The 17,522-nt window shown below is 37.5% G+C and overlaps 1 protein-coding gene across 3 annotated transcripts in view; it reads left to right on the forward strand.

Moving 5' to 3' along the window:
- The window catches only part of Grm8 (glutamate metabotropic receptor 8), an 816,920-nt gene that overhangs the window by 495,295 nt on the left and 304,103 nt on the right, over positions 1-17,522 (forward strand). For all 3 annotated transcript variants that reach the window (XM_050141646.1, XM_050141648.1, XM_050141647.1), the window contains one exon: positions 16,068-16,268. In XM_050141646.1, coding sequence (XP_049997603.1) covers positions 16,068-16,268 — 201 coding nt within the window. The remainder of the gene's footprint in view (positions 1-16,067; positions 16,269-17,522) is intronic.

Here is a 17,522-nt window from a genome sequence, read left to right on the forward strand (position 1 = left end):
GAACTCTAGCCCTTACAGGCTAATTCTCGCATATTAATTTAGCCCATTTCTAATAATTGTTTGTAAGCATCCCAAGGTGCGCTTACCGGGAAGATTCTAGCCAAAGTCCATCGTGGTGTCTCTGCTCCAGAGAGCAGAGCTCTTGGGTCTACCCGGGAGAGCTGAGCATGGCGTCTCTGCTCCAGAGCGCAGAGTCTCTCCCCGAGCAGAGCAGAGTCTGACCTCACTTCCTCTTCCGCCCAGAATTCTATTCTGTTTACTCCTCCCATCTATGTTCCAGCCATGAGGCCAAGCAGCTGGTTTATTATAACTTAACCAATGAAATCAACAGATTGATATATGACACTCCCACATCACAAATGGAAAGCTCTTATTTCATAAAACTACATAACATGGCATTGCGAGAAATTAACTTAAAATCAAATATATGAGTGCCATATATTTGCTAAAGATTCTGAGCAAATAATTTAGTAAACAGAAATCCCATGCTTTCTGATGGGAAATGAATGTGAATGCTATGTCAAATCTTCTGTAATTAATAGTTACAAATTGACTCAATTTTAATAAAAGCTTTACTTTTTAAAATAGTGATACTAGTCAAGATATTTAATGATATAACCAATAAACCAATAACCTAACACTATGAAATCACAATAACCATTAAAGATGGTGTATTGGCACATAAAGAGATAAATGGCTTCAGGCAGAAACTTGAGCTAGATATCCAAAAGATATACACTTTTGATATGTATTTAATGTGGCTTCGTAAAAATTGATAGAAAAAAGAATATACATTCAGCAAATACCGTTGGCAGAACTGGCTCACAATATAAAAAAACTGATCTGCGACCCTCGACATTGCCGTAAATGACACATTGAGAGCCGAGAAAAGAATTACCCGCAAAATTCAAATCTGTTCAATGATGGAGGGTTATACAATAATCTTAATTAAACTTTAAAGACAGTATTAAAAGCCATACTTTCCTGTAATAAAGGAAAACTCCCCTCTGTAAGTGGAGCGAATACAGCAATATTAAAAAGAATAGATCACTTTAATGTTTTTAAAGGAAGAGACAAAGAAATGTTGTAAGGCATCAGGCCAGTATGCAAATGGTGGCAAGGAGAGCCTGCTGAGTGGTGCTCTTTATTCTCTTTGCCATCCACTGTGTTCCAAATTCTACCCATCCAACATGCTACTTTTGTAACTAGAAAAAAATAATAATATCTAAAGCCAAGTCATAGGGTCTGAAGACTATGACCTGCTGGGTCAGAGTGACATTTAGGTCTCCCTTTTCTGCTGAACTGGGAATTAGGAAGGAAGATTTTATATTTGTCTATAGAGAAGCTATCTATATCACATTTTCAAGAAAGAAAACTTCACTATTCATCAACGTTTTCATACAAACTTTCAAATCAAAATTTGTCTCCGCTGTGCAGGATCTAAAATAATCATGTAGAAAATGCAAATGATTGGATTTAATCAAGCAGACTTTTTCTTGGTTTGGGGACTTGGGGATCTAGGTATGAAATAACTTAGTCTTCTCAAAGTCTTTCTTTTAAACTGCCTGTTTTGCCCGAAGATACACTCTTAATCTTATTTGCTGCTTACCTCAGGGTTTCCAGTGCCTCAGACACCCTGGGGCATTGCTGGAAACTTCAACACCTGAAGGGGACACCTGACACCTGCCTGAAGCATTTTCCATTTCCTGCCAGACACAAAGGAAGGACTTATTGTAGACTGGAGAGCTCTTCAGTGGCTGATTTACAAGTGTCTCCTGGTGTGTCGTCCATTTGCAGGCTACTAGTAGGGAGCCTGCTCCCTTCAGCTACCTCGGTTAAATTACAGAAGAATGAATATAGAGGACTGGAGATTCTCAGCCGAGGACCCTTATCTTCTCATTTCCTCTGCCCCTTGTAAATGGATAAGGCCGAGGTTCAAATTACTTCATTAGTTCAAAACATTTGTTTTTACAGGTCCTCAACAAGTCTGCCGCAGAATTCATAAAGCAGAATCTTGGGTGTAAATTCCCTTATAAGTTGAATATTACTTACCTGCAGAAATCCATTGTCAGGAGCCATTTTCCCCCTAAAATTACAGGAACCATCACCCTAGGGAGTCTGCAGGGAACCTCACACCCATAATTATGTTCTATTGAGAAAACCTGCCCCACACCCAATTAAGCTGTTGATAGAGAGCTATCTGTTAGCAGAACGCACCTCACATTCCAGCTATCCAGGGAACTAGGTGTGGCAACTTGTGACTTCTGGCCTACCCGTCTGAATGTAACCTAGCCTATGTGACCGGGACCACGAGGGCGACATCCCGTGCCCTGCCCCCCATTCCTTACCATATATAAACTGTAACCCGTCCCTAATAAACGGAGGCTTTGACAAATCTGCTTGGCCTCCTTCTTCTGTCTTAGCTCATTCCCTTCCAGGTAGCGCCCCTCTGTGACCCTGGAATAACTGATTGCAGGGTGGGTTACAAACCTCTAGACTGAGTAACCCACCCAACGCAATCGACAATCCATAAGAGATATACATAGATAAGCATACTTACTATGCTACAGTGTTAACACCTTTATAAGTAATCTATTTAGAGTCTGGTTATCTTTGAGTCTTCTCATAAATATTTACTCATCTTTTCTGTTTGCAGTGGTTTGAAAGAAATTGGCCCCTAAAGGAAGTGCCACTATTAGGAGGTGTGGCTTTGTTCATGTGGGTATGACTTATTTTTAGAGAAAGCATGTCACTTGGGGTCAGGCTTTGAGGTTTCTTATTTATGTTCAGGATACTGCCCAGTGTCTCAATCAGCTTTCTGTTGCCTGCAAGATGTAGGACTCTCAGTTATTCCTGCAGTACGATGTCTGCCTTCATATGGCCAAGATCTCTGCTTTTAAAAATGCTGACAAGATCCCTGCAACTGGAGGTAGGCCCACAGCCAGTCCCAGGCAGAGACTCGTGGGTCCCTGGAGAGCCACCCAAGTCGGCCTCTGTGAGCAGTAGGGCCGGCTCCTCCATGCAGTGAGAGACTGAGCAGGTTCCCAATGGCAAGCGGGCATGTGGGTAAGGACATGTAACGGACACATCTTATGGATCAGAACTGGACATTTATTACTTAGAGGAGAGAGAGAGAGAGAGAGAGAGAGAGAGAGAGAGAGAGAGAGAGAGAGAGAGAGAGAGAGAGGAGAGTAGGGAGAGAAGGAGAAGAGAAAGGAGAGAGACAGAGAGAAGGGCCCAAGAGACAGAGAAACATTGATGTGGGCCAGGAGAGGACACAGAGAGATGCAAGATGGCGATGATGAGAGGTCAGGGGTCATCTGGAGTGGGCGTGGCTTTCCTTTTAAAGGGATCAGGGACCAAAACCATAACACCTGCCCTGATAATAAAAAAAAAAAATAAGCTTCTGAAAATGTAAGTGAGCTCCCTTAGCGAAATGTTTGCATTATAAAAGTTGACATGGGCGTGATGCCGTTTCACAGCAATAGAAAACCCTAACTAAGACAATGACTGATTGACTGACTGACATTAGGATGACTGACTGTTGGGTCCTCTCCTGTTCCTTTTTGTCAACCGGATTTTCACCTGAGCTCAGGGATCAAGTTTTCCTTCCTTTGCAGTTGGGGTCTCACACTTCTCATGTGTATCTTAGTGCCCAACAGACATTCCTATGTCTCATGTTTACACATGTTCCCTTTATTCTATCTCTGAGCTCAATACACACCCAGTAAAAGATGACCTCCGCTGGTCAACACAACAGCTTGGCTGCTCTTGAGAGAACAGTGTTTTAGAAACACTGAGGATCCTGATGGTTTAAAAGCCACCGTGTTCTGCAGTCACAGCCTCTGTGTGCTGCGTTAGAGAAAGCACATGCGACACATTACTGTCATGATCGTGGTGGCCTGGAGTAAGGGCTGTGGAACTCCTGTGGAATTCAGAATAACTCTTAAATTCTCTCCCTGATACGTTTATTCATGGCAGGCTCACAAATGATCCTCTCCTCTCACCAATCTCTCAGCAGCATTTCGAGGAAATGGTTTAATTATTTAAAACACTTGCTGCATACTTAAGAAAACACCAGGGAGGAATGTTCTAAAAGAAACACTTTTTAACATATGAATTTAGAGTCTGAGAGGATTACCAGCCCGATGAAGACAGCAATAATAAAAAAAGACTCAAACAATTGGAATGTTTGGTTTCCTGTGAATACAGCAACTGATAAGCTTTATTTCTTCTGTCCAATTTATTTTACCTCTTTGCTTTAAATTGAACGATGTTTACTCTGTTATATATTGAAGTAGTGCATGCCTAATTTCAAGAAAATGAACACAACTCTCTGAAATTCCAATTTTACTAAACTGAACTCTATCCAGAAAAGTGGGAAATGCGTAGAAAGCAAATCTGTGCAATACTAAATGTCTTTCCCCCACCTGTAAATTACTGCCCAGCTTGGCTCAGCGTCTCCCATTTTAACCTAAACAGCGGTTTGTAAATTTGAGCTGATTTTTCCTTTTGGTAAGAAACAATAAACAGTGAGACTCCATTGGAGAAAAAAAAAAGGTTTTTTCTTTTATGATTCTTTTATAAGAGGATTTCAATTTGTCTTTTATTTCTTTTATTTTAATTCTTCCTGTGTGTTTGTTTGCCTGATTGTTTATCTAAAGAGAGAGAATAAGAAAAGGCATGGCATTGCGTGGGTGGGGAGTTGTGCAATGTCTGGAAGGAGTTGGGGGAGGGGAACCATGTGAGAAAATAAATAAATTTTCAATAAAATAAAAATACTTTGCTGAAAAATATTTTCAATAATTTTTTAAAAGAAGCAATAAACACCAAGATGATACATCAAAGATTATGAACTACCTGAACTGAGGTCCACATGATATCTTTTGGACTCACACACATTGAGCGTTTTCCAGAAACATAATGTGCACTCAGAAGTCTGAGATTTCATTAATGAAAGCATCAATCTTGCTGTACAATAGTGGGTGACTTCATCTCCCAACATGCAAGAGATCTTTGTTGCTGTATGCGGTTAATTTTAAGCCATACACTAAAACCCGTCACAACTTTACAGTGGCATTTTAAATGGATGGCTGACAGCCTTTGACAATATTTAGTGCTTTACAGTAATGCATTAATGCTAACTTTAGAAACTATAGCATAATGAAATTTTATAGCCAATTAAGTTCACGAGTCACTGTCAGCTTTCAGAACTGTAGATGAATGAGAGAATCAGATTTAGAAAGGGAAGAGCCGGCTCCTGCTGCTATAAAACCCTAAGCATTACCATGAGAGTCACACAATTGCAGAGAAAAATGTAGCATCCAAACAGCCTGCGACAAAAATAAACTGTTTCTTTTCAAATTTCGAAATATGGTTCTGTCTGTTTGTTGACGTATGCTTTCGCTGCTCATGGGAGAAAGCTTTATAGTGTCTGCTGATGAATATAAGGTTACCACTCAGTGGGCAGCCTTCCCAACTTTCACTTTAAAGGGTAGGATGGTCCAGAAGAAGTCGTGTACAACTGTAATCCCAGTATTCTGGAGGTTGAGGCTGAAGAATAATGAGTTCAAAACCAGTCTGGACTACACAGGAGACCCTGTTTCAAACCCACACCCCTCAAAAAAATGTTAAAAAGAAAAATGATGCGATCTGGAATATTACTACTCTTCACACATGCTAACTGAGTCTTACTTCTGGCTAGGACATAAGCAGCTGGAATAGTGAAAATCCTACCAAGTCTCTTTACTAAGATGCTCTAACATGTTTGAATGCATGGGAATCAATTATGTATGAACAATATGAAGCTGGATCACACTGAAAGAACAATCAAGGAAAAGCAACTTTATTTTGTCTTTCCATGCCTCTCTTATCTGTTCGTCAAGATGTGTGTATAAATCTGTGCTAGTTATTTAACAGATAATGGGGAATATCGTTATAGACTGCAAGAACTTCCGGTGAATCTAAAACAAAATCATAATCGATTGTTTATAGAATACATGGGAATAATATAACATGTATTTACTCACATTTGTATGTGTGTGCATATGTCTGTATGTGTGTGTGTGTGTTTTCATGTACATGGGAATGTGTCAGGTCCACGAGAAACCCCACTTCTCCAAATTCCAGAGGTTAGACAAAAGGCAGCATTCCTTAGGAACTTGTGAAGCTATTTTCCTCTACCAAAGGAGTCATTTTCCCTTGTTACTCGCATAAGAGACAAAGGGCTATCTGTTGTGCCTACTAGCATACCAAAGCATTGTCTGCCTCCAGGCTCCCTCAGTAGCACAAGTGTGATACATTTCAGAGTCCATGCTACCATTCTGGCTGCTCTTCTCCGCCACCTCTCACCAAATTCCTACAGCTCAGAAACGTTCCTCCCTGTAACTTCTCATTCTTCTTATTAGCCTGCTATTTTGGCTGTATGCTGTCTTGGGTCTCTGCCTTCATCTCTCTATCTCTCTGCCTTCCCTGCCCCCTTTACTCTCTTCTCTCATGACCAGGCCTAATCTGCTGGCCATGTTCACTTTCTCTTTCTGGCCTGGACTCTTCCATATGCCTCCTCTTGTTTTCTCCTTCATATCTACAATACAAACTTTCCTCTTTACCATACTTTGGAACTGTCTTGTTGTCAGTGTATGTACATCATGGATGTACAGATATGAGTGCATGGGTATTTATGTGTGCATGGAGGCTAATGGGTAACTTTGGATCTCTTCAACAAACACTTTCTTTTTTTTCCTGTTTCTTTTTTCTTTTTATTAAAAATTTCCACCTCCTCCCCTCCTCCCTTGCCCCTCCCCCTCCCCCCATCCCCCCCCCATCCAGTCCAAAGAGCAGTCAGTGTTCCCTGCCCTGTAGGAAGTCCAAGGACCTTCCCTCTTTATCCAGGTCTAGGAAGGTGAGCATCCAAGCAGACTAGGCTCCCACAAAGCCAGTACATGCAGTAGAATTAAAACCCAGTGCCATTGTCCTTGGCTTCTCAGTCAGCCCTTATTGTCAGCCATGTTCAGAGTCTAGTTTGATCACATGCTCCGTCAGTCCCAGTCCAGGTGGCCTTGGTGAGCTCCCATTAGATCAGCCCCACCATCTCAGTGGGTGGGCTCACCCTTCACGGTCCTGACTTCCTTCTTCATGTTCTCCCTCCTTCTGTTCCTCATTTGCACATTGGGAGCTCAGTCCAGTGCTCCAATGTGGGTCTCTATCTCCATCCATCACCAGATGAAGGTTCTATGGTGATATGCAAGATATTCATCAGTGTGGCTATAGGATAAGGCCAGTTCAGGTGCCCTCTCCTCAACTGCCCAAGGAACAAGCTGGGGACATCTCCTTGGACACCTGGGAATCCCTCTAGAGTCAAGTCTCTTGCCAACCCTAAAATGGCTCCCTTAATTAAGATATATACTTCCCTGCTCCCATATCCATCCTTCTTCCATCCCAACCATCTGATTCTCCCAAGCTCTCCCCATCTTCCTCTTCTCACTTCTCTCTCCCCATCTTCCCTTACCCCCACCATACCCCCACCCCAAGCTCACAATTTTTTGCCTGTCAATCTTGTCTACTTCCAATATCTGGGAGGATAATTATGTTTTTCTTTGGGTTCACCTTTTATTTAGCTTCTCTAGGATCACACATTATAGGCTCGATGTCCTTTATTTATGGCTAGAATCCACTTATGAGTGAGTACATACCATATTCATCTTTTTGGGACTGGATTACCTCACTCAGGATAGTGTTTTCTATTTCCACCCATTTGCATGCAAAATTCAAGATGTCATTGTTTCTTACCGTTGAGTAGTACTCTAATGCATATATATTCCACACTTTCTTTATCCATTCTTCCATTGAGGGGCATCTAGGTTGTTTCCAGGTTCTAGTTATTACAAACAATGCTGCTATGAACATATCTGAACAAATGCTTTAACAAACCAATTTCTACCTTAGTGTTTGACACAGATTCTTTATTGAATGTGGCTTCACTAGTTCATGTGGGCTGACTGACTAGTGACCTCCAGGATTTTGTCCCCCCCCCCTCTGCTTCCACAGCACTGGTATTACAATTATGTGTCATAGGTAGCAGCCGAGGATTCATATTAGTTCCTCAACTTACACAACAACTTCTTTATCAACTATTCCATTTCCTCAGATCCTGGTTACAGGTTCTTAATATGTATCTCATGTTTTCTTTGAACCTATAATTGTGCTTTTGCCCCCTACATAGTGAGATTAGCAATATACACCATCACAAATGGTAACCAGTGAAAAAAATCAAGAACTTATATAAGTATAACTTTTAAATATATTCCTTTGTTGATGGGAAATTTTAAGATTCCTGAATTTTTTCATGGCCAGTAATTACTTTGGAATAGTTTGGCTAAGCTGTTCTCTGCCAACTGCATGATTGTTAGCCACCATCCGCCTGCAGTGATGGGGCAAAGAAATCTTCCTTTTACCCCTTTCTTACCAGAGCAACAAAGAAAGAAAACAAAAGTAGATACATTGCAATATTTACAGAGGAGGAAGAAGAAGAGAAAGAGGAAAAAGGGTTATGTAATAGGGAAATGTTCTGAGCCCAGCATAAACAGATTCATATGGAAGATGTACACTCCTGTTTAATATGTTCCCTCTGCTGTTTTTTGCATTTTGGACTTCAATCTTTCCCACTGTGCCCACGTTTTCTACTCCTCTTATACCTTCTGTTTCCACATTCTCAAGACGAAAACATTTAATTCTTCACACTTTCTTATTAATAGACCATTCATGTTTTTCTGGCTTCTACTTGGAATCAGCTTCAGGCCTCCCTATATCTCTAAAAATGTGACAGAAGGTTTGGAATTTATAGAATAGCGAATTATACAGTTATACCTTTTGATCCATACATTTTACAAATGAAGATTGAACAAATCATAAACCAAAAATATTTTTAAATGCATGTATGTATGCCTGATTTATTTCTTTCAGTTTTATTCCTGAAACAATGAAATATCACAATTGTCCATGTAGGTTTTGCTTTGTTTACACAAACACACACATACACACACACACAATACACACACACACTGCAGTTTACAGGTGAATGCCACCATGTTTTCTTAGAGAGATGTCTTAAAAATTTGTGAATATTATTTCACGGGGAATCTAGAAGGGAACTCCGCACAGATACTGAGACTGCAAGGCCTTCAACTCTTCATCAATGGACAAAAGGGAGGAAGAATTAAAGTGAGAACCCTTGAAAGTCTCTTTATTAAAGGGATGAAATGAAAACAACGCATTCACCAATACAAAATGAAGCAGTGCCACTGCCTCTTCACTCACCAGGGAATGATAGGGAAATCTCTAGACCAGGTCATTGAACCAAAGCATTTGGAAGCCTTCCATGTCCAAGACAGTGTTCGACCCCCTGTGCTCAGTTCTTTATCTGATCATGTATCCAGAGAAGATCACACCTATAGTACTAGTCATCCCAGTACCAATGGTTAAATGTACTTAATTCCCACAACATTTCCCTTTTTTTGTCATATGAGAAGGCTCTAATCCTAATAAAAAGTAATATACAATAAGAGAAATTATTAAGTATTCTCCAGAAGAAAGAAAAGAAAGAAATTGGAACTACAAAAATGGAACTACAACCAAGAAGAACAACGTTGAGCAAGAAACACATTCTAGATGTCCAGACCATAGGTAATTGGAAAATTAGAGATTACCCCAATAGTTGTCTTTCCTGAAGAGTCTAAGTCTTTTACCTAATATGCCCTTAGCTAAGATTCAGGAAGATTATAATTGTAACTAGTCTTCAACTCTATTAAAGACCTGAGAAGGAAGGTAATATTACCTAAGTAAGCAGTAAGTGCAAGCAAGAAACTTCCAAAAATTGCAAGAAATGACAGAAACAGCTGGCTCCTGGACAGTCACCCAATGTTTCTCTGCAACATTAGGGCTTGCAACTTTGGGTATAGGCCTAGAATATCTGACAATTTTCAGAAGCAGGAAAATCTGAAGGACTGTCTTACCTGTCTTGGCAAGGTTTAATAGTTTCTCTTCTTTGTATCTTGGTTGTCCAGATGGACAGTATATTTACTGTCAGCAATTGAGGCAAAACCAACTTTTTGTCTAATATGCTAGTTTTGCCAAGAAGAAAATAAACTTGATTTGCAGTGTCTTCAGTGCCCAACTTTTTCTTGGGTGTAGATTGGAGTTGCCAGGAGCAGTCATGTCTTATGTCAACAAAATTCTAAGTTATTAAAACATTATAAATGCCATATTCTGTAAATCTTTGAAGTGTCTGAAAATTATCCATATTTGTTTAATATATCCCTGTGTACCTAGAAAACCTAACATGATTAAAATAAGTTTGACACACATGGGTAACTACTAATCTGTAATTCTTTTTTTAAATTTTTAAAAAATTTTTATTTTTCTATTCAATCATTCACACTTTCTTCCATCCTTCCAATTCCCTTCCGCTCCCCCATGCCCCCTGCCCTGCTTGAGAGAGGGCTGGGAATCCTGTCCTGTGAAATCTGTAATTCTTATTAACGTATATAGCTTAAAGATTAAAGCATAACATTATAAAAATAAACAATCTGTAAACAGAAGAATGTAAGTCTAAGTATATTCAAAACTAAATTAACCAGAGGTAGAATTGTATAATGTGATATGACAAAAATAACCTTAATTTGCATCAATATACAGATCTATTTTAAGAAAGAATAAATACAGTATGAAAAAATAATTTTACATTTGTTTCAATATAGAAAAATATTTTTAAACATAAGTAGGAACATATATAGAATATAACAAAATAATTTTGAATTTGTATCAATATACAAATTACCTTAAACGGAAATAAAAAAACTTATTTCAGATTTGTATCAATATATAAGATTCTATACCAATGCAAATTATCTAAAACTGATAGTTGCTTTTTAATTTTGCAAGTAAATACAATAATATATCTTATTATCCTATCATATCTATCCCCCTTTTTCTTATTCCATATGAGATCCCTGAGTCTAATCTCTATTGTTCTTCCTAAAACCCTATAATAACTTATTATCAATCCCTAAATATGGCAGTTATCCAGGCTTGAGGAAAACCAAGACCATCTATTACCCCCTGCTTGGAGGGGATATCATTTTTTTTTAGAATTACTTCCTGTTGTCTGGAAAGATGCTGTATCTCTATGGGAACAAGTAAAAGATTACAAAAATTGTTAAATTTCATGAAGACCTGATGTAATATTTGTAGCCTGTCTCTGAGTAATGGATGAAGCTCTCTGAAATTCTTACTAGAGTGGTATAAGAAGGTGGACCATCTTGGAATTGTCCTAAGCAATTTTTAGTCCAAGACTGATCTTTCAGTCTTTATAAGCTCAATGGCATTATATGATCCATGTAGAATTACTGTGTGGGGTTCAATCATTCTTTGGGAGACTTCAGAGATCACTGTTAGGAAAGTTTATTGTTCAGTGTGGAAAATTTAAACATTAATATCAAAATGGAAAGTTTAAATTTTAAGATAGTATTATATCTAAAGAAATGTTCTAAAGGGGCAAAATTAAATATGAGGAAAAAGAGATTTGTGACAAAAATAGTCCCGAGATATTTTTTTTTTTTTTGTCTCACACCAGGTAGTTCTTCTGATATGAGACAGATTCTGAATTTTTCTTTTAACAACATTCTTGGATTTAGAGAATGAGAAAGTCATACTCTAATTCCAAAGTTAGCTTCATTTTTAGTTGAGTCAAGATTACAAATCTTTCAGAAGTAAAGAGATTTTAATTTTTAGGTAGTGAGATTTTACCCTGCAAGTAGTATTTTATCATTAGGGCTGATTTTTCTTCGCTTGGTAATTTTTTGTGGATAGTTTTCCATTCTTCTTTAGATGTCTAGATTTCCAAGGTCTTTTGACTTCCTAAAAATAGGTATTTCTATTTTCTTGTATAGACAAAAAACAGAACTCGACCCCAAACCTTATAGGCTGTGTTTTCTTTACTACATGTTGACTTGCCTCATCAGTTGACAAACTATCACTTCTCCTTATGAAGAGGTCTCTTCTGTTTGAATCAAATCTTTATTTTGATGGTGTCCATAGCTTTTTCTTCTCTTGTGGAAACAAAAGCAAAACCCCTTCCCCAATGTAACATATATCCTGGTTTCCATTCAGAGGTCAACACATCTTTAAAACACACAGGTTGATTTAGTTCAGTAGCACTTTTCTGTTGTCCAATGTCTATCCACAACTGTTGTTCTTTTATCATCGCATTTAGACAATTCAAAGTTAGTAAGGTATTATGTAATCTATCTCTGGGAATCTTTATTAACCCTTTCTATTTATGAGGCATTTCTTTTAAATTATGATTATATCTTTCTACAACTTCTTGTCCTATTGGATTGTATGGTATAGCTGTAATATGCCTTATAATATGCAAAAACTATTTCATTTTGCTAGAGACATATGTTGTAACATTGTCAGTTTTAATTTGTATAGGTATTCCCATGTTAGCCATGACTTCTAAAAGTGTGTGATTACAGAATCAGCCTTTTCAGAACCCAAAGCAGTTGCCCAATAGAATCCTAAAAACATATCTACTGTATGGTGTACATAATTTAATTTTCAAAATTCTGTAAAATGAAGCATACCCTTTGACCAAATTTCATTTCTTTTCATAACTTTAGGAATACTTCCTGCAGATAATGGAATTTGATTATACAAGGAACAAGTAGGATATTTTCTTATAATTTCTTTGGCTTGTTGCCAAATGGTGGGGAAATTTTTTTTCGGACATTTGCTATTGACATGGTGCCTTTTTTTTTCAAATAAAATTCTGAGATCCCCAGCACAATTCTTACTAATAAGAATGTTTCATTATTATCTTGTGCTAGAGGACCTGGCATACCAATATGGGATCTGATGTGTAATATATTTGAGATAATTCCTATTCCTAAATATTTCCTGTAATTGTATAAATTGTGGAGTTAATTAGGATTCATCAGGAATAAGTTCAATGGTTTCAATATATAAAGCAACTCCTTCTTCATGTGACTTTCTTGAGGAGTTCTGTTAAATCCATTAATACCATGAGAACGGCATATAATTCTGAATTTTGCACAGAATCATAAGGAGTTTGAGCCACTTTAATTAAATTTCCTAACCTGCCTAAATTATAACCTGCTTTTCCTGATTTATTTTCATCAGTACAGACTGTAGGGACTCCAGAGATTGGTGTTTCCTGTACAATGTGAGAAAGGACCCAATTGGTTCTTTTTATGAATTAAAGTCTCTTGCTTTTGGGATATCTGTTGTTAATCTCTCCCAAAGAGTTACTGCAAGCTTTTTTAATCTTCATTTTTTTTGCCCATAAAGAAGAAATTCCTCATTAGTAAAAGGTACTACAATTTCTGCTGCATCCATTCCTGTCAATTGACTAAGTCTTAATTTTCCACTTAGAATCATCTCAGAAACCTTTTCCACATATATTTTTAATTTCTTGCTCTCTTTGTATGATAAAATGTTCATTCCAAGATAATATTTTCCCTATGCATTAGATTTTCTTCTATTTGCACTCCAATGAAAGAGTTATCTTCATACAGCCATAACATAAAATAATCTGGATCAATTTATAATTTTAATTTTATGATTAGTAGATTAGGAAGTCATGGGTCCCAAGATACAGTACCCAGACCATCCTGGCTAGGTCACGGTTTTCTGCACAGTATTTGAAATAACAATTTTTTTGTGTCTCCATGTCAGGAGATTTGAGTCCAGCAAATGTAGGGTGGTTGTGAGAGTCTGTATTTGTGGGGATGAGCGAGATTTGGAATAGCAGCTGTAAGCCTACTGAACTTCACATTGATTCATTAAGCTCAGTAGATCAATGTTAAGGAAACAGTGGGTAGCCATCCAGGGCTCAGTCTTAGACAGTTTTCTCTCCCTGACTTTCCTGCCCTTTGTTTCCTCAGCAAATACCATGGCTTTTCCAGGATTGCTCAGGTCTCAGGCTCATGTCCTGGGAAAAATCATCAATTCAGAACTTACCAGAGCATCTGAAAACCTGATAAGAGTCTAAAAATAAAGAACCGATATTTCAGTTGCCATTGTCTTTCTTTAAAATATATTTGAGTTGTCTATTTTGTGGTTAAAACTGTGGGAGATTAATTCGAGGCAGAGCAGGAAAACTTGCTTCCCAGATAATATAATGAAATTTTGGGCTTAGCATCACTGTCACTGTCCTGGCATGCCAGACGTGAAGGGACACAGAGACATGGAGGCGAGATAGTTCCCATACCTGCATGATATGTGACTTAGATCACACTGCTGAGGGGCCTCTGTAGCCTTGGTTGGAGTCTTGGAGGTCCTCTTTATGAAAACTTGCTGTGTTTCCCAGTTTCTTAAACTCAAATATCCTCAAAAGGAGGTTTTAGGAGACTAGTCATTTTAGCTCTGACAATGAAAAACCAACTTTAGACTGAGTGTGACTCAGATGCAGCTGTTTCTAGAGACAAAGCAATTGCAATTGTGAGTTTTGCAGTCAAGTGACAAAAATGGTATACAATTTTTATTTTCCAAGACATTATTTTTTCCCAAATGACTTTAACTGATTACTAATTTGACATAGTATTTTAATATCACTTTTGGATTTCTACTATGTCTAGTTGCAAGTATTGACAGTATCGAGTATGTGTAGATTTTGAGGTTGGGGGAAAAGGCATTTAGTTTTGGAGAATGGTTATTAGAAATAGAAAATGAAAGGAAATTCATGTATAAAGTGGAAGAGCAGAATTTAGCATCATGACAGGCTTTGAGGTCCAGAGACCCAGCCAATGGGATCTCAAAGAACAGAGTGAGAGAAATGACTGACAGCTAAAGAAAAAATGTCTAATTTCAAAAGAAGATAATTGAATAAGCAGTTAACTGACTTTATTGAAGTATAAACACCCCGATATTAGCCATTTTAATATAACCCACTAAATTTAGAAGAAGTATACATAATGTTAGGAAAGTAAATACTTACTGTATTTAAAGATTATTTATTACACATAACTGGGATCCATGAGCAAGTCTGAAGTACATGCTTTAGTTTCAGATGAATAAAGTTTGGATAGGTTGGGATGATAGGTAGGAATTTCTAATATGTTCTTTTTCTTTTTATTCTTCTTTTCCTCATACCCCAAGCTCTGTACATTTAGAATGCTTTCTCCCAGAAGAAGAACAAAATATTGAGTTTTTAATCTGACACTTGGAAAGTTTCTAGATTGTGTTCTCTGTGCCTTGTGACTGTTATCCTCAAAATTCCCAGGTTCCTCATCTTCAAAATCAGTTAGGTTATAGCTGATGTCTAACTTATTTTTCATTTTTAAACTTTCTACTGCTATTGCATTTTAAATGGTAAACATCAACCTATATACTGCAATGTTATCAGCCCTAACTATGACTAAATATGCATACAATTATTCCCACTAACATTCATTTTGAGTAGCCTACATCTTTCTAATAGAAAGTTAAAAGAGAAAATTGTGTTCAAAGAGAAAACAAATTGAATGATTCTTTTAAAGATATCCAGAGTCACTTAAGCAAACATTATCATTTAATACTTACAAAATTACTTCTAAATATAGCACTTTGAAAACAAGAATTGATATGAAGTGGAAAGGAACCTTGCATTCGACCACCAATACAATGGTTCCATGGAAACAAAACTAGATGAAAAGAATTTCACTTTATACATCTTCCTTCAAAGATCATAAGTTTACCAAAATGTTATATAGTTACGGGAAAGTAAAATAAAATGACACTCAAAGAGGAAACAGAGATAACGGTCATATATTATTTCTGTTATGATTTTTTATATACTCATGCTGCTAGTTAAACAATTTCTGCTCTTTCCAAATTAAAGAAAAAAACTTTTAAAACCCAAAACCCAATATAAAAACCTCACTTTTTAGGACAGGACTAACATTAAAAAAAAGAGTTGCGTTTTATTAAATTTAAAGGATGGAAATCACCATGCTGGTCTCTTTACAATCTAATACTGTCTGTCCATTGACAGTTTTGCTTTCTCTGTGCAGGGCTGGAGCGGATTGCACGGGACTCATCTTATGAACAGGAGGGGAAGGTCCAATTTGTAATTGATGCAGTGTATTCCATGGCATATGCCCTGCACAACATGCACAAAGAACTCTGCCCAGGGTACATAGGCCTTTGCCCAAGAATGGGCACCATCGATGGAAAAGAGCTACTGGGTTACATCAGGGCTGTGAATTTTAATGGTAAGTCACAACTTTATTTCTATCCTCAACATTAAGCGACAGAGAATTTCACACCCCCTATCTATAGAAGATGTTCGTTCGGACGAAGTAGAAATCCAAAGATTAGAGGCAATGAATTTTGCTCAGAAGTGTGAATTTTTCCACCTGCTTTTCAATCTCAAACATATTTCTGTGCTGCCCTTAATCTGTTCTTGAAAGAAACAAAAGTTAAAAATAACTCTCTATCAATCAAAATAGTCTACTTAAAAGTTGCTGTTTCAGAAATCATTTATAAGGCTCATTCAGAACTGGTGGCAATAGATCAGATTTATTTAAAAATATTTTGCTCATGCCTTTATTAGTGAAGACCTTACAGAAATTTGTTTTTCATCTGATATTAAGCTTATTAAACACTAAACTATTGAGGAAAAATGGGTGAAGTTACTTTAATACTACAACACTGTTGTGTGTTTAATTTTATGTCTATTTTTTTCTTGTATTTTCTTCAGTGATTTAGCCATGCGGTAGCAAGGATTTTAGCGATGCAGTGTAGATATTTTTTTTTAAACTGTAGAAGCAGAAATACTGCTTTTGTGACTGTCACAAGAACCCAACTCAGGATATGTTGGATTCACAGTACTTGGTTGTGAATTGCTGAATTGTCTGTCTGAAATGATAGAGTTAGTGAATGCTACTGTCCTTTTATGAAAGTGGTAATGGTTGCTGCCCACGACTTTGACCATCATTTTCAAATAAAATGATAGAATGCTCCAAACTGTCTAATTCTTTAGCTGGGCTGTAATCCACACAGTGGGCATGCCTTCGGGCCATGCACAATGCCACACTGTCTATCACAATACACTGGGGTGACCTCAGCTGCCAGCCTTTCTCAAAACAGCACAAGGTCATCTTTAACTTAGAATTCAAGTGGAAACGCCATCTCTTACTTTATACTGGCGAAGTAAGGAATAATTTGGTCTGCATTCCGTCCAGAACACCATCTTCTATAGCAAAATTTGCTAGAATCATTCTATAGCATTAATTCTTTTGTTAATATAAACACTAAGGGGAGTTTGAAAATAATTTTCATGCAGCTATAAAATTGAACAAAAGAGGGTTGTTACAATGTAAAGTTATTTACTCTAATGTGAGGTTAGGGAACACTTCATTTCTCCAACAGAGTTAGGAACTGGGAAGGAGAATGCAAATGAGCAGATTTTTCTCCATAACTGAAGCTCACCTCTGAAAAGGAAACATGTTAAAGAAACACTCAAT

Source organism: Alexandromys fortis, unplaced genomic scaffold (genome assembly GCF_014885135.2).
Source record: "Alexandromys fortis isolate MF-2015 unplaced genomic scaffold, M_Fortis_MF-2015_v1.1 scaffold_44, whole genome shotgun sequence".
Classification (NCBI taxonomy): Eukaryota; Metazoa; Chordata; class Mammalia; order Rodentia; family Cricetidae; genus Alexandromys; species Alexandromys fortis.